At 42.6% G+C, this 19675-nt stretch overlaps 1 protein-coding gene and 1 pseudogene across 5 annotated transcripts; both read right to left on the bottom strand.

Moving 5' to 3' along the window:
• Window positions 1–1956: 1956 nt before the first annotated feature.
• LOC110587779 lies at window positions 1957–2898 on the bottom strand (annotated as a pseudogene).
• A 4313-nt stretch (window positions 2899–7211) lies between these two features.
• Window positions 7212–14705, bottom strand: PTTG1 (PTTG1 regulator of sister chromatid separation, securin). 5 transcript variants are annotated; one of them, XM_021697963.1, is made up of 6 exons: window positions 14571–14705; window positions 14114–14214; window positions 13583–13764; window positions 11973–12066; window positions 8119–8277; window positions 7212–7358 (listed from the first exon to the last, which is right to left on the bottom strand). In XM_021697963.1, the coding sequence occupies exons 2-6, from the start codon at window positions 14202–14204 to the stop codon at window positions 7282–7284; spliced, it is 603 nt and encodes a 200-aa protein (XP_021553638.1). In that variant the 5' UTR covers window positions 14205–14214; window positions 14571–14705; the 3' UTR covers window positions 7212–7281. The 5 variants fall into 5 exon arrangements, with proteins under 5 accessions (XP_021553638.1, XP_021553631.1, XP_021553617.1 ...); XM_021697956.1 differs by having other exon boundaries at window positions 7220–7358; window positions 13583–13767; window positions 14611–14705; XM_021697942.2 differs by having other exon boundaries at window positions 7221–7358; window positions 13583–13767.
• Window positions 14706–19675: the final 4970 nt, after the last annotated feature.

Consider the following 19675-nt stretch of genomic DNA (forward strand, 5'->3'; position numbering starts at 1 on the left):
GAGGGGACATGAGCCAGGAAGGACAGCACTGTTGCAAGATGTTGTAGAATAAATGGCAGCAAGAAGAGGACATTCCTGACTGTTGGCTCCTGTAGACTCTACTAGGGGGACATTCAGCACCTGAGAGGCAGGGGTGGTAGCAGAAAGATTCAAGTTTAGGGGCACCTGAGTGGCTCAGTCGTTAAGCGTCTGCCTTTGGCTCAGGTCATGATCCCAGGGTCTTGGGATCGAGCCCCACATTGGGCTCCCTGCTCGGCGGGAAGCCTGCTTCTCCTTCTCCCACTCCCCCTGCTTGTGTTCCTGCTCTCACTATCTCTCTGTCAAATAAATAAAAAATCTTTAAAAAAAAGAAAGATTCAAGTTTAAAGAGTGGAGAGGTAGGAATACAGTGGCCTCAAAGTGGGAGAATGAATATTAGTGTAAAACTGCCAGGCAATGTTGTGTGCCCAGGTCAATACACACAAAGTTGGTTGATCCTGAATCTGTACAGATGCCGACTGGCCCCACTGGGCGATCTGCCCCAGGAATGACCTTCAGCTCCCTAAAGACACTAACACCAAAGCACCAACTCCCACCCCAGCCTCCTTTCGAGCCGTTTCAGAATCAGCGGCACCAGCCCCAACCCACGTCACAAACTGGGTGTTCAGGCCTCTCAGAACCTTAGGGGCTCAAGGTAAGGCTCAAACCTGACGCCCCCAACCCCACAATAAAACCCGTGGGCAAGAACATAGGGATTCATTTGACTCTTATAAAGACAAATGGACTATATGTTTTTCTTTAAAAAAAAGTATTACTGGGCGCCTGGGTGGCTCAGTTGGTGAAGCATCTGCCTTCAGCTCAGGTCATGATCTCGGGGTCCTGGGATGGAGCCCCGCATCGGGCTCCCTGCTCAGCAGGGAGTCTGCTTCTCCCTCTGCTCGCTCTCTTCCCTCTCATAAATAAAATCTTAAAAAAAAAAAAAAGGTATTACCTCAGACAATCTCTCCAGCCTCCAGAGGAAGGCGCATTTTCTCTTTCTTTAAATGGTATAATCCTATTAATATATAAATTTTTATAAGTTTAAACTAAGCTAGTCTCCCATATGCACACACAAGATAACTTCGGTAAGGCATGAATGGATGGTTTTATGGATATTTTTATGCTCACAAATAACCATAATTGTAACTAAAAGGCTTATCACAAGTCAAGCCGGTTTTAAGTGTTCATGCAGTAGCTCATGTACTCCTCCTGACAACCTTTCAAGATAAACTCTATCATGGGTCTCATGAATGAAAAAACAGAAGTTCAGGAGGTTAAATGTCATGCCCAAGGTCACAGAGTAACTAAGTTGATGAGACATGATCTCATTTTTTTTACTTCTTGTCACTCTGCTCTTCTCATAATATATGTATTTAAATAAAAGTGATCCTAAATCCTGTTCTGTAATTCAGCGTCATGATCAGACTATTACATTTAGCAATCAACAGCATGGGTGCAAAAAAAAAATCTACATTAAAACCCTTTGTTGGAGGGGCGCCTGGGTGGCTCAGATGGTTAACCGTCTGCCTTCGGCTCAGGGCATGATCCCAGAGTCCTGGGATCGAGTCCCACATCGGGCTCCCGGCTCAGTGGGGAGCCTGCTTCTCGACCCTCTCCCCTCTCATGCTGTTTCTCTCTCGCTCGCTCTCTAAAAAAAAAAAATAAATAAAATCTTAAAAAAAAAAAAAAAAAAACCCTTTGTTGGAATGCTTTACACTTTCCACAGAACTAAAATAACCTGTTACACAATTAGTCACAAATACAGTCCTCGAGTTTTTTGCCCATACACATGAGTATTGTCTAAAACATGTCTTCTTTGTAGCAGCGAGGCCCTGCCACCACTGTGCTTGGCCAAGTTCACAAATCTGTTGTAACCTGTAGCTTCCCTGTCACTTCTCTGGCTCTCCTCTCCTGCTAAGCTTTGTTTCCTGGCAGTGATTAAAACCTTCTGCCACTGCCGGAACCACCACGGCCACCTTGGTTTTGTGGTTTGGCTAAGTATTGGCCTCCACCACCATAGGGGCCAGAGCTTCTGCCTCCAAAATTTCCTCCTTTCATGGGTCCAAAATTTGAGGATTGATTGTTGTAATTGCCAAAATCATTAGAGATTCCGCCACTTCCAAAGTTGCTTCCATCATTACCAAATCCGTTATAGCCATCCCCACTGCCACGATATCCACCACCACCTCGACTGCCACCAAAGCCCCCTCGACCACTAAAGTTCCCTCCACGACCAAAGTTGTCATTCCCACCAAAACCACCTCCACAACCACCACCAAGTTTCCAGAACCACTTCGACCTCTTTGGCTAGATGAAGCTCTAGCCATCTCTTGCTTAGATAGGGCTTTCCTTACTTCACAGTTGTGGCCATTCACGGTATGGGATTTTTGAATGACAATCTTGTCTACAGAGTCATGGTCATCAAATGTTACAAAAGCAAAACCTCTCTTTTTGCCACTGCCTTGGTCAGTCATGATCTCGATCACTTCAATTTTCCCATACTGTTCAAAATAATCTCTTAGGTGATGTTCTTCAGTGTCTTCTTTAATGCCACCAACAAAAATCTTTTTCACAGTTAAGTGGGCACCAGGTCTTTGAGAATCTTCTCTTGAGACAGCCCTCTTTGGTTCCACAACTCTTCCATCCACCTTGTGTGGCCTTGCGTTCATGGCTGCATCCACCTCCTCCACAGTGGCATACATGACAAACCCAAAGCCTCTGGAGCGCTTGGTGTTTGGATCTCATTACCACACAGTCCGTAAGCGTTTCCCATTGCTCAAAATGGCTTCTCAGGCTCTCATCAGTTGTTTCAAAGCTCAAACCTCCGATGAAGAGCTTCCGCAGCTGTTCAGGCTCTTTGGGAGACTCTGACCTAGACATGATGGCGGTGGGAGGGAAGACTTTAACGATGCTTACTCGGCGGTGTCCAGAGGCAGAAAGTATAACCCACTTTTGATAATGAAAAAGTTCCATGGTTATCGTTCCATGGCCACATATATAGATCCTTTTTTTAAAAAAAATTTTTCAGAAAGAGAGCAAGCAAGCAAGTGGGGGGAGGGACAGCGGGAAAGGAGAATCTCTGCGCTGAGCATGGAGCCTGACTTGGGGCTTGATCTCACCCTGAGATCATGACCTGAGCCAAAATCAAGAGTCGGTCGCTTAACTAACTGAGCCACCCAGGCTCCCATAGATCCCTTTTAATGACTACATTTCATTCCAATGTGCATCTGTATCACATTTTCTGATTACAAACTATGCAGCAACAAACATGTTTGTAAACACAACTGGGGACCCTCCTGTGAGCGGTGTTTCTGGGCATCGCTGACTCTTCCCAGTGCTATCTCCACACCATTTGCCACCCTGCCAAGTCCAACTCCTGGATCCCTCCCAAAGCCTTATTCCATTCTCCACAGTCACCTCTTCAAGGTCATTTCATCATCATCATCATCTACGGCAGACTCCAGATTGGTCTCCCTGCCTCCAGAGTGAGGTTCTGAAACACAAATCTGACCCTGTCACTTCCCTCCTTAAAACCTTTCCACGGCACCTAACATCCCTAGGACAGACACTAAACCCCCGCCATAGTTTACAAAGCCGTGTGACCCCTGCTTAACTCTCCAGACTCTTTTGTTAACCAACCACACTCCTTGCTCAACCCTGAAGTAGAAAAAGAAAAAAAAAAAGGCGGGGGGGGAGGGGCGTTAAAACCGAAGGGTTTTAAGTTTTTCAATAAGACAAACTATTTTCAGATTACAAACCCGAGGCTATTAAACACTTCCACTAGCTTTCAGTTTCACGCAAATTCCATAGAATACCAACTGCAATAATGATGGAAGAGATGTCGAATTCTGACTACAGATGCTACAGACCTTCAGGGGAAAAGCTTAGTTTTCATTCAACATTCAACAGGCTGTGTTCTCTTGCCTCCTGGCATTTGCAGAAGCTGTTTCCTCAGCCCAGAGCACCTCTCTTCCATCAAGTGTCCATCCATGTTTCTTCTCAGGAAGCCTCTCCTGCCCTTCCCTAAAGTGGGCTGGAAAGTGCTCCCCATCAGCTGGTTCTTCCCGCCCCTGGATTCATTTTCCTGTATCCTGACAGCATTTCTGGCCAGTCTCCCCCACTGGACAACAGGCCCAAGAGCAGGGGCAATGTGTTACTTAACTATCACATATCACAGCCTTGGTCCCTAGCACAGAGGGGTCTGAGTACATGATTGGTTAAACTAATGGAAAGAACAAAGTCAACTTAGGAATTTTGATGGTTGTACTGACCCTTCTGTGACTTGGTACCATTGCTCAGAATTGGTCTGACAGAATATTTACATTAACATATTTAAAAAGCTTTGTGTTCCTATTGAAGGTTCATCGGAATTTGAAGCCTGAAAAATGCCAGTGGAGGAGTATGCTAGGTATGGGTGCACCTTACCTAAATCAGAGCACCCTTAAGGTCCAGTGTGGTGCAACTGTCCACCCCAAAAACAATCCACTTAGAGCATTACTGCTTGGACAGACTAGAATTGCAACACGACATCTCGTAAGCTTTTTTGAGTAATGAATCCAAACACATTATACTTAGTAAAATGTATGCAAACAGTGGCAATCCCTGCAAAATAAAAATATTAATGGAGAGGCATCTGTCTAAAGTTCTCAAAGTCTCAACCAACATTAAGCACTTTGTACGTTTTTTTTTTTTTTTTTTTTTTTTTTTTAAGATTTTACTTATTTGGGAGAGCTCAAGAGCACGCACACTAGAGAGCAAGGGGAGAGGAACAGGGGGAGGGAGAGAGATAAGTAGACTACCTGCTGAGCGTGGAGCCTGACGCGGGGCTAGATACCAGGGCCCCGGGATCATGACCTGAGCCGAAATCAAGAGTGGAAATCAAGTCAGACGGACTGAACCACCCAGGCACCCCAAGCACTTTGTATTCAGATTAACAGCAGATGAAGAGAGATCACTCCATGCTTGATCTGACCAAGGACAGTTAACTAGCTGGTAAAGGACTAACTAGCTGCTATGCTCTCAGTCCTTTGTTCCTTCCATCACAAGAGACCCCTTTCTGAAGCTTCTAAATTTATTATAGAGTATGAAAACCACTCAGAATCATGTTTGCTTTTCATACGGCCCTGCTATATCTGAGGATGCTAGATCTAATACTCTTCCTTAAAACCAAGTGTCAAATAGTCTTATTTTTTTTCTCTTTCAGAAGTCTACTAATTACAGAAAATCAGATTGATTCAGTTATATTTAGAAGATAAAAATTTTAATCAGTGTATGTGTTCCTAGTATTTCACGCCTATCTTGCCACTTCCTTGTTCTCTTCCTAACAATGGAGGGAATAAAGTACACATCGAGGGGTGTATGTTTCAGGGAAAAATGGCAGCTTCTAAAATAAACCATTTAAGGGGCACCTGGGTGGCTCAGTCAGTTAAGGGTCCAACTCTTGATTTCAGCTCAGGGTCGTGAGATCGGGCTGCATCGGGCTCAGCGCTGGGCATGGAGCCTGCTTAAGATTCGTTCTTTCCCTCTCCTTCTGCTCTATTGCAATAAAATAAATAAAATTAAATAAATAAAATAAACTGAAGTGTTTTTTTAAGTTTTTCAATAAGACAGACTATTGTCAGATTACAGACCTTAGACTATTAAGACCTTAGACTTCCACTAGCTTTCAGTTTCAAGCAAATTCCATAGAATACCAACCGCAATAATGATGGAAAAGGTGTCGAATTCTGACTACAGACGCTACAGACTTACAGGGGAAAGGCTTCCTACATAGGCTGATATTATGCAAGGATCAATTCAATTAGACTACATGGCCCAGGCAAGTAAAGAGAATGAAGGAAGCTAGAGCGAGAAGAGACAGTAGAAGGAACACTTCAGTTGTCCCTTCGGGCCACTTCATGAAGGGTCTGTAGGACAGAAAGCCCACACTCCACCTAAAAGGCAGCCAGCACTCCACTGCCAGTCCAAGTGTACGAAACAAGGGCCAGATCTCCTTTTCCAAGAGATGCTCCAAAACCAGAGGTATGTGAAACTTTGGAATTTTTTTTTTTTTTTAAGATTATTTATTTATTTAACAGACAGAGACACAGCGAGAGAGGGAACACAAGCAGGGGGAGCAGGAGAGGGAGAAGCAGGCTTCCCACGGAGCAGGGAGCCCGATGCGGGGCTCAAGCCCAGGACCCTGGAATCATGACCTGAGCCGAAGGCAGAAGCTTAACGACTGAGCCATCCAGGCACCCCGAAACTTTGGAATTTTAAATGGTGGCAACAATTTTTAATATCCTCTATCCCAGCCCTCCAAAAAAGAAAATCCATGAGCAACCATCTACAGTCTGATATTTTGATTCCAATCCCAGATTTGGAATCAAAGTAATAGCTCTTCATGTCTTTGGCCTATCAATGAATTTCTGCGCTTCACGGTCCTCATCTGAAAAATAGGGTCATAAACTTGAAACACAATAATGCTTATTAAATACTTAAAACAGGGGCGCCTAGGTAGCTCAGTTGTTAAGCGTCTGCCTTTAGCTCAGGTCATGATCCCAGGGTCCTGGGATCAAGCCCCGCATCAGGCTCCCTGCTCAGCGGGGAGTCTGCTTCACCCTCTCCGACTCCCCCTGCTTGTGTTCCTGCTCTCGCTATCTCGCTCTGTCAAATAAATAAAATCTCTAAATAAATAATAAATACTTAAAACCGGTCCCAATACAGTGTAAGCAACTAAACAGAGTTTCCTATAGGTGAAGAGTGGATATTACTAACCATAAATTATCTGCTGCAATCTTCAAAAACCTAATTAAAGATCCCAGGGAGGTAGAGTTCTCAGATTTAGAGCCTTTCAAATTCTGATTACTGAATAGTGAGTATTAAAGTCATTAGAAACCAAATAGAACCAGCAATAAAGAATGCTTAGCAATAGATATTTAATGAGCTGGAAGTGGCTCTTCTAATTAAGAGATCTAATAACTGTCACTAGTTAATGGCCACAGAAAGGCAGTAAAGTACACATTGAAGGGTGTATGTTTCAGGGAGAACAGTGGCAGCATCTAAAATAAGCTGTTAAAACAAACCAAAGGGTTTTAAGGTAAGTTTTTCAAATCAGATATACTTCTATTGTCAGATTATAGACCCTTGTCAAACACTTCCACTAATTTTCATACTGTTTTAAGCAAATTCCAAAGAATACCAACTGCGAGATTAGGAAGAGTCTGTTAAAGAATTGCTTTATTAATACAAAACATACACACAAACTACTGAGTGCTAAGAAATTTAAATATCTAAGTCATAGCAAACAGGTGGCAATTCAACATCCAGGGTCGACAGAATGCTTGGAGACTGCAACAGATCTAGAAAACAGGAATTTCTTATTCAATATCAGCAAACGCTTTAGTCATCGTCCATCTCAATGCAGACATTGCTTGTCAATTTTACTCGTAAATTCTTATTTTCAACTTTGTCTAATGAATCCCTACCACCACCCCAGCTAGACACACACACCACACACACTTACTTCTTGAAATGTGGCTAAGATCCCAGAATTAACCTTCATTAGGAAGTAAGTCTTAGACCTACCTGAAACTCAACTGTTCTCAGAGACCCAAGTAACAGCCAACAATATCACTGACATAATTTGTAAAATAGTATACGTTATCCCATCAGAACAAATAGAAAACATACTGCTGATAGCTTTTGACCACCAGCTAGAACCCAGGCTTCCAACCTTGGCAGTAAGAAGGTTTTGCCATTCTGCTATTGTGCTCAGGTGTCTTAATCCTAGATTAGCTTTGGGTAGAACTTGGAATTCTCGTTCCAAACAAGTTTCTTACACTTCAAGTCATAAACTAAGAAGCTATATCCTAAATTTAATCTTGTTTTCTGTATCTAAAACTGTCCAGATTCCAGAAGGACTTAATGTTACCTGGGCATCTGGGACTGAAAACAATACCAATTGAAAGCAGTTTTCATTATTCTAAAACCTCATCTCTGAGGTTTGAAATAGAAATTACCCATAGGCTAACCTTCTATACAATTCTGCCCCCACAATAATGGAAATATTATGACTCAAATAATTCACAGCCCTTCTGGAAGGGCACTTTGTTCACTTACTCGACTCCCATGGTGGAGAGGTCATCTTCAGAGGTGAAGGGGGGCCCAGGTGCAACAGCTTCTCGAGTTCCCTCTCCTCATCGAGGATCATGAGAGGCACTCCACTCAAGGGGAGGCGTGCAATCTGGTGCTCTTCAGGCAGGTCAAAACTCTCAAAATCTGCCACAAAGACAAAAGCACTTTATCAGGGCAGTGGTTCTCAGAGGGGTCAGTGGCCCCCTGGGGGGTCTGAGACCCTTTCAGTGGGTCTATGAGGTCAAACTATGTGCTCGGTAACATTAACACCTTCTTCCGCTATGTTGACATTCATGGTGATGGTACAAAAATCAACAATGGACAGAACTGCTGTGTTTCAGCACAAGTCAAGGTGGTGGTGATAAACTACATTTTATAGTCCCTATATTCCTCAGTATCATTCACTTGTAGTAAAACATTGCCAGCTTCACATCTCACTTTACCATCTGCAGTAGGAAGTATTAATTTTATTAGCTCTCAACCCTGAGGAACAGTGGTCTTTTTAGTATTCTGTACGATGAAGTACACCATAAAGCACTTCTGTTGCATGCCAAAGTACCAGGTGAGCTCCAAGAAAAAAAGATTTGTGTGATTATTTGGTTTGCAAGCTAAACTAGAGGACTTTTTCCTGGAACACTGTTTAGTTGAAATAGCAATGGAAAGACAAACTGGTTACTCAGACTTGGGTATTTGTAGCACATTTTCTCAGAAGAACGAAAGAAGTCTATCCTTCATGAAACACAATATTCGTTGCCAATGATCACCATTTCAAGAAAAAAAAAAAAAAAACTTTGGAAAAATTTTGGAAAACTTATCCACAATCATTAGCTTGCCAACTTCCTCTTACACTTTTCTGATGAGATCAGTGGTGACATTAACGAATGTGTGTTTGATATTGTATAATGAAACACTTCAACATTTGGATGATCTACATTTCTCAGTGAATCATTTCTAGATGATCAATGTGTGATAAATGCAAAAATTGATTCAAAGTGCAGAACAGCCCAGTGGATTTTATTGTCAGAGTACAAAATGTTCACTGATAGGGTTTTAGATTACAAATTACAGCCATACTTTCGGAAATTGCCACTTGTTGGGTTTTAGTGCAGTATGAAAGAAAACGCTCCACACTTATCTGAAAAGACTATTGAAATGCTCTTCCCTTTCTTAACTGCGTATCTGCATGAGGCCAGATTTTCTTCATGTACTTCAACCAAAAGAGATGCAATAGATTGAATGCAGAATCAGAGGAGAATCCAGGTGGTTTTATGTTAAGCCAAATTAAGCAAGTTTTCAAAAATATAAAATCATGCAATTCTTCTAAATGTTTTAGAAAAGTTATTTTATGTTTAAAAAAGTTACTTAATGTAATGGGTTTTTAAAGGAATTCATTTTTTTATTTAAATTTCCTGCATTAGGAATTAAAATTGATAAACACCACACAAACAAAAGTTCTTTGGGGTCTTCACTAACTTTTAAGAGTTGCAGAAGTCCTAAAACAAATTTGAGAACTATTGGGTTAAGTAACACTCCTTCTTATAATCCAAGTGCCTTATTTCTTAGGATTATTTAAAGTAGATTTTTTGGGGGGGCACCAGCCTGACTCAGTTGGTAGAGCATGATATTATTGATCTCAGGGTCAGGAGTTCAAGCCCTATATTGGGCAGAGAGATTACTTTTAAAAAATTTTTTTTAATTAAAAAAGAAAATACAATAAATTTTTCTTGACAGTAACAAAAACAGAATTTAAATACGGATTTCCTCTTTTCAAGGGGTTTAGCATTTCCTCAAAAGGAAGATGAAAGGAGAACCATTATTTTCTGAAGTGTGAAAGTTCTCTAAAGCCTAAATACTAGGAATTAGTCTACTCTTTTCAAGACTACTAAAACCCAGAAATTAAAAAGGAATTGTTAGGTGACTACTTAACTTAAAACCCCTTAATTATACGGTGCGCCCAAGTGGCTCAGTTGGTTAAGCATCTGCCTTTGGCTCAGGTCAGGATCCCAGAGTCCCAGGATTGAGCCCCTCATCGGGCTCCCTGCTCAGCGGGGAGTCTGCTTCTCCCTCTGCCCCTCCCCCTGCTTGTGCTCAGTTTCTCTCAAGTAAATAAAAATCTTAAAAAAAAACAAAACCCACTGAATTATGAAGGAAGCCATAAAGAGACAAAAGACTCCAGAGGAAAAAAATCTGCAACATAATAAGGTTAAATTTCTTGTATCCACAAAAGCTATTAAGGAAAAGGAAAAAGGAAAGAAAGACCTATTATCAAAGGAAAACAAAGATACCAACAGGAAGTTAAAAAAAAAAAAAAAGCTACAGAAGGCCAATAATCAAATACGCTCACTACACATACATGCTCCCCAATTTAAAACAATGAGATACTCACTGCCTTTTTGAGAAGAGTTTTAAAACATTTGCTGTTAGAGATTAGAGGAGAAGCAGGCATTCTCAACCACTATAGGTGGATTCAGTAATTTATGCTATTTTGGAGGGCAACTTGGCAGTATCTGTTTCCTCAAACACAGCATATTGTAGTCCTCCTTCCTGATCAATATGCATAAATCTACCTCATTTTCCTTAATGGCTAAATGGTAATCATTAGCATGGAAGCACTCCATTTTATCAAATCTTAATCACATTCCGTCGGAGACTCAGCAATCCTTCTTAAAGTTTACTCCCCAGCTATCGTCACAAACTCACAACAATACAATTTCGAGAACTCTAACTGCAGAATTGTATTATATAAAAGCCAGCGACAACCTGGATGTACAGAATGACTAAATGCCCTTTGGCTGAAAGGGCAAGCAAAAATGCCAGCTCCCAGAACCACTCCAGTCCTTTGCTCTACCTCGGGATCTCTGCACACACTTAAGTGCGCTGCTCTGCCTTGCCCCCCCCCCACCCCCCATGAGCTCTCCCCTGATAGCCTTTAAAGATTTTATTTATTTATTTGAGCCAGAGAGAATGTGAGAGAGAGAGAGAGAGAGAGAGAGAGAGAGAGCACATGAGAGGGGGGAGGGTCGGAGGGAGAAGCAGGCTCTCTGCCAAGCAGGGAGCCCGATGCAGGACTCGATCCCGGGACTCCAGGATCATGACCTGAGCCAAAGGCAGTCGCTTAACCAACTGAGCCACCCAGGCGCCCTTCCCTGATAGCCTTTAAAAGGCCACATCATGACACGTCCTGAGAGAAACGTTCCCTGCTCTTCCAGGTGAGTTTCAGTTCCCCCTAATGGGCTGGTTTTCTCCTTCTCACACTTACAGTGAGAGGATGTTTTCAGTGTTTGCCTTTCCCTCCAAATCGTGGGCTCCCTCAATGTGGGGCCTGGCTTGTTAACCACTGCATCCAAAGCCTGGATACAGTAGCCTCTCCTCAAACGGAAGAAAATTAAAGCTTGAAAAGGTGCTTCTATGACAGAAAATACTTTGGATACATGTAGCAGGTTGAAGGGAGTAAAAATACACACATATCACAGACTATGTGGATTTTTTCAGACATTGTTCAACTTGATATTAAACCCACTTTCTAAAAGCCTTGCTAGGAATACGGTCCACTTCAGACTTGTTCAATGTTAGTGAACACATCTTATCTCCCTTATGTGGTAAGTTTTTGAGGGAACAATGTTCTCTACATCTTTGCACAAATTCCTCTTCTGACCTAAGATGTTCCTTACAAATAAATCCACCAATAAGTACTTTTATTCAAAGAAACCCAGATTCAGACAGTCTTATTACAGTTTTGGGTCACAGGTCATATTCATATCCATATCAAATTAGAGTTGAATTGGATTCTAAGAGACACTCAAGACTAAAGCATTTTTGTAATACCAAAAGAATATTACCTAAAGGATTGAAGGGAAAGAATTTTTCTATTTCTGGATAGGTGTCATCCGAGGCAGGAACAGAGCTTTTTGCTTTGACAGTCTTCTCAGTCACCTAAAACCACCCAAGAAAATATGAATTAGTGAAAGGGGAAGCCTTGTCAACTGATTAGGACAAAAGATCATAGTCTTTTTTAAGACATGTGACTGCTTCACCAGTTTTCAATTTCATGCTGACTTCTAAAAAACCATAATCCTTAGTTCTCATAATTACATACCAATACAATTCAGCAAGCAATTCTAGTAGCATGGCTCACAAGTTAAGTCTGAAATTTAAGTATCCGCACCTCTTAACATAAGTCACCAAGTAGGCAGAGTTAATTCAGAGCTAATCAACTCAGTCACTCAACCTGTCAGAGAAAACAGCATGAGTCACCCAAACAGAAGCTAATCCTGGAAGCCATTTTTGGCTTTTGGAAGGGTGATTTCCATCTGTATTTCCATCAGTGTTACCTTAATTATTTGCTTGGTTAATATTAAGTTGAAATATACACACGGAGTAAGAGTCAGCAAAAGACAGCCAAGGACTTTAGAAGCCTGGATAATTCCCTAGTGTAAAATTGGCAGATAAGCAGTCTACCATAGCAGGCCAAAGCAGAAGCCTGCATATTCTTGATCCAACTTTATGTCATATGTGCATACCTAGAGGAAATCCTTAAAGTAGGGTTTCCCATACTTCAGTTCTGTGTCACATTCTCACTATTTTTGCCATAGCCTTGCAATACTTGAACTTAACATTTCTCTTACTCAGTTTTTTAAAAGATATCTTGTCCTAAACCACAAGTCTTATTTTAATATAAAGTACTAGTTTTGTTTTCCCTAATACATAGTAAAACCATTTATTTTATCAAATGAAGTGTAAATCTACATGCTGAGTCATCTTTCACAGCAAAGTCTCCTCAGTCTGGGATGCACAGACCTTTAGCTCATGCACACACACAAAAATCAACATGCTAGCAAAGTAGAGTACCTGGTGCTTGCTCCAGGAGGCTGGGGGGAGGATGGTGGCACCTGAGTTATTATATTAGCTCCCTGACCTCCCGCAAAGGACCCTCCCTCTCAGTACTTTCTGTATCCATAAGTAGATACTACCAACCAATCCGCTTCAACACTAGTTAAGAGCAGGTGAGGCAAAAATATGCACCAGCTGCTTCTGAGACTTCTGATCTCAAGGCACAGAGGAAGACCACAAAAAGAGTATGCTTCCCTCCCCTTAATCTATGTTTGGTAGCCTCTATCTCCTTGTATTCACAAGAGAGAAAGCAAGGTAGGATGCCAATAGTCATTTTAAGAGTCAAAAATGCTAGAGTGGGGGCACCTGGGTGGGTCAGTCCTTTAAGTGTCTGCCTTCGGCTCAGGTCATGATCCCAGGGTCCTGGGATGGAGCCCCGCATCGGGCTCCATGCTCTGCGGGAAGCCTGCTTCTCCCTCTCCCACTCCCCCTGCTCCCACTCCCCCTGCTTGTGTTCCCTCTCTCGCTGTGTCACTCTCTGTCAAATGACTAAATAAAATCTTTAAAAAAAAAAAAAGTGCTAGAGTGTTTCAACAGTGACTTTGCAGCCAACACTTACCTTTTTGGCAGAGAAGTTTGGCTGCTTCTGTTTGAGAGATCCATTAGTCTTTACTGAGTTTTCTGTGGCTCTGTTGACAGTTCCCAAAGCCTTTCTGGTAACTTTAGGTAAGGCTGCTTGAGCATCAAACATTTTGCCTACGCGTGGTGTTGAAACCTGAGATCTCCCATCTAAAGCTTTGACTGCTAAAGAAAAAGGCTTACCATAAGATTATGCAGGCAATAAACACCTGTGCAACTTGAAGGCTGACGGTGTATATTAACCTGGCCTCATTCTCATCCCCAAATTCAACCCCCACTTTTGACGGTGGCATGGCCGTATGCCTAACAGTACTTCATTTTTGTACCCTCTTAAATAATCTAAGGTACTGAACATGAAAAAGAGACCCCTAACAAGCACGTTGCAATAGCGGTATTCGGTAATACCTGACTCAAGTTGCCAACGAAGTACGCGGAATGCTTCTCCAACTCCGGGCCACGCCCACAATTGATTCACAATACCTGTAACTCGCGTTGCAGCCTGTATACTTACGAGGCCTAGACCCCGGCTTCAGCCCGTCCTTGGGAGCCACACGAGTGCCTGGTTCTCCATTTTCTTTATCAACAAAGATCAGGGTAGCCATTTTGGACCAGCTGCGGGTATGAAACACATATTAGACCCGGGGGGTTAGGGAAGATGAGAAGTTAAGGTGCGGCACAGGCCAAACTTTCTACCCTGGGCACGTCCACGTAAGAACTAGAGCTAAGGAGCGAGTGAAGCCCGTTCTTGAGCCAACAGGCATTTAATCCAGCTCTTAACTCTTGAAGCCTACGCCGGAGGCTTTAAGTTCCAGAAGAGTCGGCGGTTTGGGGCTGGCACAGGTCCTGGTACTCATCAGAACGGGGGCTGCGCAAGCAGTCCGAGGCCGTGGCTCAACCCGGCTCGGCGCTACAGACGACCCCGGGAAGCCCCAGCCCTCGACCCCCAGGCCCTCCGGCCTCCAGCCCACCTCCTTCCTCGCGGGACCCGCGCGCCCAGCCACTCACGACCTCACGGTCCACCCACGTCGGAATCAACAGCCAAATTCAACCAAGATTCGGTCTCCAGCGATCTCGCCAGACTCCAAGTTTAAACCACAACTCACGCCCCTATTGGTTCATCTTCGCAGGAGGCGGGACCGTGGGTGGGCGGAGGCTCCCAGGAAGAACCAATGGGAGGAACCCAAGCTCCCGCGGCACCGCCTGGAAAGCTTTTCCCGGGAAGTTTGTAGCTTGCTTCGTGGGAAGAAAAAAACCAAACCTGCTGACACCTTTACTTCTAGGTGTTGTTAACCTGCGCCTCACAGAGATAGAAAGGGAGTGAATATGGTCTTCAATTCCAGGAAATAAATGATTATTATGGTATCAAGATACAGAGTTAGGGTTTTTTTTCCTGAGACACTTAGGTGGCCAGGAAGTTCTTAAATGAAAAGATTGTGGGGTTCAAACAACAGTCAAGGCAAAGTGGCGACAGAACTATTTTCCTAAAGTCTTCAATTAACTATTTACCCAAAGAGTAAATAGAGCAGATCAAATAAAAAAGAAGATGCAGCCCTGGAGGAAAGGGATTACAGTCATTGGAAAAATAACTGAGGAACTATGGATACATACAGTTGTATTTCAATTAGATATATGAAAAAAATATACAGTCAAGTGCTAAAACAACTCAGATTCTCTCTAAAGAACTCTAGCAGAGCACTGGGTGGCTCAGTCGGTTAAGCGGCCTGCTCTGATTTTTGGCTCAGATCAAGATCTGAGGGTCTTGGGATCAAGGCCCCCCCCACCCCCCCACCCATGCTCAGCGGGGAGCCTGCTTCAGGATTTTCTCTCTCTCTCTGCCCCTCCCCCCATTGCTCACAGCGCGCTCTCTCTCTCAAATAAATAAATCTTTAAAGGTTAAGAAGCAATGTAAATACAAACAGATCAAACAGCAATGTTTGAGTCTTTCTGTTAGGCTTGTGATTAAGAATGGACTGACTATCCCTAACTAGAGAACTACCCTCAATATTTCAAGCTAGGGGGCGCCTGGGTGGCTCAGTCATTAAGCATCTGCCTTCGGCTCAGGTCATGATCCCAGGATTCTGGGATCGAGTCCCACATCGGGCTCCCTGCTCGGCGGGAAGCCTGCTTCTCCCTCTCCCACTCCCCCTGCTTATGTTCCCTCTCTCGCTGTGTCTCTGTCAAATAAATAAATAAAATCTTTAAAAAAGAAAAAATATTTCAAACTAGGATGCTGTTTCTATTATGGCATCAAGAATCTGGCTTATGAACAAAATGATGATCCTAAGGAGGACATAATCCAGGCTTCCTTTCAAATTCTATCATTTAATGGGACTTATTTTAAACCTCTTAACCTTATTTTAAACCTCTGTATCTTAACAATACATTCGTCACAGCTGCCTGGAAGGGCCTGGTGGTGGAGGGCACAAGGGGGAGAAAAAGATCTGGGGAATAATAAAAATATAGATAAGGAATTCCAATTTCCAAGATATGGGGAGAAACTATGCTTGAAAAAATTAATGACCTTTTCATATTTGTATAGTAAGTGGAAATAGATTAAACAAATACAAGGTAAAGGAATAAAATCAAAAGACCAACACTGACCTGTATCATCCAATCCCTACTCCCCACAGGTCACTAGATACATTCTAACTTGTAGGTAAGTTGAGAGAGAGCAGTGGAGCCTACATTATTTCACAAAAGATTTAGCACTACACCTGGCATAGATGCAGTTCTCAATATATGTCAGTTCATTGGCCCTTCTTCCCTGGCATTTCAGAACCAAAATTGGTTGAAGGATTAATTCATTCAATAAATATTTATTGCATATTGATTAAGTGCTAGACACTGGGCTAGGCATCAAGAAGAAAAGATCCTAACTCAAGAAGGTAAAGAGGACAAAAACCATGCACACCTTTATTGCCCCTTCCCTGTCCTTTTCCTTTTATTCCCACTCCTCTCTTTACTTTCTCCCTGTATCTCCCTCTAAATATTTCAACTCTATATTGCATCATCAGCACACAAAAGTGTTCACTTTGAAACCATAGCTGTACAGCACCTACAGCTTCGAAGTGGGGATTCTCTATCTCCTAAGGTCTTTGGGTGCAAGATTTGTATCTCCCCTGGTTAAGTCTTCCCCTTACAACAGGAAGCACTGTGTCTCCCAAGGTCAACTGTATGCTTTAACCACCCCCTCTTTGAATGATTGTTGTTTTGTCACCAGTGATGCCCCAGACCCGCTTTACTACTCCCTACTCTTACTAGATTACCCAATTAGTAAACACCCTCAATTTATCACAGCACCTAGATCCTAATCAATCCCGGTTTATTCTAATCCTGATTTACAAACAGCAACCCATCTAGAACTGACTCCTTGCTTCCCTATACTCTCCTCTGAATCCTACAGGGGGAACCCAAACCTTACAAAAGGTTCTTCCTTCTCTTCTAGGACACTGTATGATTCCTCTGGGAGATGTGTTCCCTGGCTGGTGCCTGGGGGTTTTAAAACAGGCCTCACCACTTCCAAAAAGATTTCAGGAATTGTTTAAAGAGATAAAAACAAAGGGTGGGTGATTCAGAGACTATTCACTTTCAGGCTATTCTCTGACTCTTTCTATTCCCTCACCTTTTGCCCTGTAAAATCAAAATTAGTATTTACATTCCTAAACTCTAGGCACTGCAAATCTTTAATAAGAAAAAACTTAGATTATATTATGAGAGGCTTTTATCGAGGCAAGGATGTAAGCTATTTTCACTTTTACATTTTTTTTTAGATTTTATTTATTTATTTGAGAGAGAGCATGATGGGGGAGAGGGGAGGAGCAGACTCCCCACTGAGCAGGGAGCCTGACATGGGGCTCAATTCCAGGACTCCAGAAGCCGAAGGCAGACGCTTAATTGACTGAGCTACCCAGGCGCCCCTCACTTTTACTTTCAAAAGCAATACATGATGGGGCGCCTGGGCGGCTCCCTCGGCTAAACAACAGTCTTGATTTCAACTCAGGTCATGCTCTTGGGGTTCTAGGATGGAGCCCTGCAATAGGCTCTGTGCTAAGTGGGGAGTCTGCTTGGGGATTTTCTCCCTGTCCCTCTGCCCGTCCCCCTGCTCACCCTCTCTCTGTCTCTCTATAAATAAATAAATACATAAATGTGATACATGATATCTTGAAAAATTTTTAAAAATTACAACAGCACATAGAAGAAAAAACACAAGAAATTCTACCAAAATTACTGCTTATTTTCCAGTATTTTGTCTTACTTCATACATGTACGTTTTTTTAAAGATTTTATGTATTTATTTTTGAGATAGAGAAAGAGAGAATGAGCAGGGGGAGGGCCAGAGGGAGAGGGAGAAGCTGACTTTCTGCTGAGCAGGGAGCCCCATACCAGGCGCGGGCTTGATCCCAGGAATTCTGGGATCATGACCTGAGCAGAAGGCAGACATTTAACCAACTGAGCCACCCAGGCACCCTCATACTTGTACTTTTTTTTTTTAAGATTTTATTTATTTATTCGTCAGAGAGCGTCTGCACGCACAAGCAGGGTGAGTGGCCCAAAGAGGGAGAAGCAGGCTCCACGCTGAGCAAGGAGCCCGATGGTTGGGGGGTGGTGGGGTCCTGGATCCCAGAACCCTGGGATCATGACCTGAGCGGAAGGCAGACGCTTAACCGACTGAGCCACTGGATCTAGGTGCTGTGATAAATTGAGGGTGTTTACTAATTGGGTAATCTAGTAAGAGTAGGGAGTAGTAAAGCGGGTCTGGGGCATCACTGGTGACAAAACAACAATCATTCAAAGAGGGGGTGGTTAAAGCATACAGTTGACCTTGGGAGACACAGTGCTTCCTGTTGTAAGGGGAAGACTTAACCAGGGGAGATACAAATCTTGCACCCAAAGACCTTAGGAGATAGAGAATCCCCACTTCGAAGCTGTAGGTGCTGTACAGCTATGGTTTCAAAGTGAACACTTTTGTGTGCTGATGATGCAATATAGAGTTGAAATATTTAGAGGGAGATACAGGGAGAAAGTAAAGAGAGGAGTGGGAATAAAAGGAAAAGGACAGGGAAGGGGCAATAAAGGTGTGCATGGTTTTTGTCCTCTTTACCTTCTTGAGTTAGGATCTTTTCTTCTTGATGCCTAGCCCAGTGTCTAGCACTTAATCAATATGCAATAAATATTTATTGAATGAATTAATCCTTCAACCAATTTTGGTTCTGAAATGCCAGGGAAGAAGGGCCAATGAACTGACATATATTGAGAACTGCATCTATGCCAGGTGTAGTGCTAAATCTTTTGTGAAATAATGTAGGCTCCACTGCTCTCTCTCAACTTACCTACAAGTTAGAATGTATCTAGTGACCTGTGGGGAGTAGGGATTGGATGATACAGGTCAGTGTTGGTCTCAGTCGGTTAAGCGTCTGCCTTCCGCTCAGGTCACGATCTCAGGGTCCTGGGATCCAGCCCCATGTCAGGCTCTCTGCTCAGCAGGGAGTCTGCTTCACATTCTCCGTCTCTCTCAAATAAATAAATAAATAAATCTTAAAAAAGAAAAAAAAAAAGGAGGGTTGGGATGTCATAGATACTATTGTTTTCCCAAAATATAAATTGTTTTATAGTATTTTTTTCTAATGATAAAACACAAGATCACTTTGGTGCAGAATATCACAATTACCGAATAGCGCCTTATGTTCTCATAGCATCTGGTATTCCTTTCACAGAGACTTTTTACAACTGTTAATTATTTGAATAATCATTTTAGTGTCTTTTTCACTCTGTATGATGTAATTTCGAGGAACTAAAGACTCTTTTTGCTCACCACGCCCCCAAAGTGTTACGCAGTAGGACTACTAATGCTAATTTTAACTGCCTTTTTTTTTAAATTAATATGTCACGAACTTCCCCATTCATTACATAGTTCTGTAGAAAGGCTTAAGCTGTTGTGTGTTCTCGGTACTTTTTTTTTTTTAACGTCCTAAGATTCTGCAAGAAACAACATTTCAAACCTCTAGAGCAGCTCAAACTAACCCTTTTCGCTCTCCCGAGGTAAAGACATCTCGCGATAACAACATCGCGTGGG

Source organism: Neomonachus schauinslandi, chromosome 7, assembly GCF_002201575.2.
Source record: "Neomonachus schauinslandi chromosome 7, ASM220157v2, whole genome shotgun sequence".
In the NCBI taxonomy this organism is placed as follows: Eukaryota; Metazoa; Chordata; class Mammalia; order Carnivora; family Phocidae; genus Neomonachus; species Neomonachus schauinslandi.

Excerpts from the sequence above, each read along its gene's own strand:
- PTTG1 (XM_021697956.1), bottom strand. The coding sequence starts at position 14,204 with ATGGCTACCCTGATCTTTGTTGATAAAGAAAATGGAGAACCAGGCACT. Across the intron at positions 8,278-11,972 it reads CTTTCCCTTCAATCCTTTAG|ATTTTGAGAGTTTTGACCTG; the intron begins GTAATATTCTTT and ends TCTTTGTGGCAG. Across the intron at positions 7,359-8,118 it reads CTCTCCACCATGGGAGTCGA|ATCTGTTGCAGTCTCCAAGC; the intron begins GTAAGTGAACAA and ends CCTGTTTTCTAG.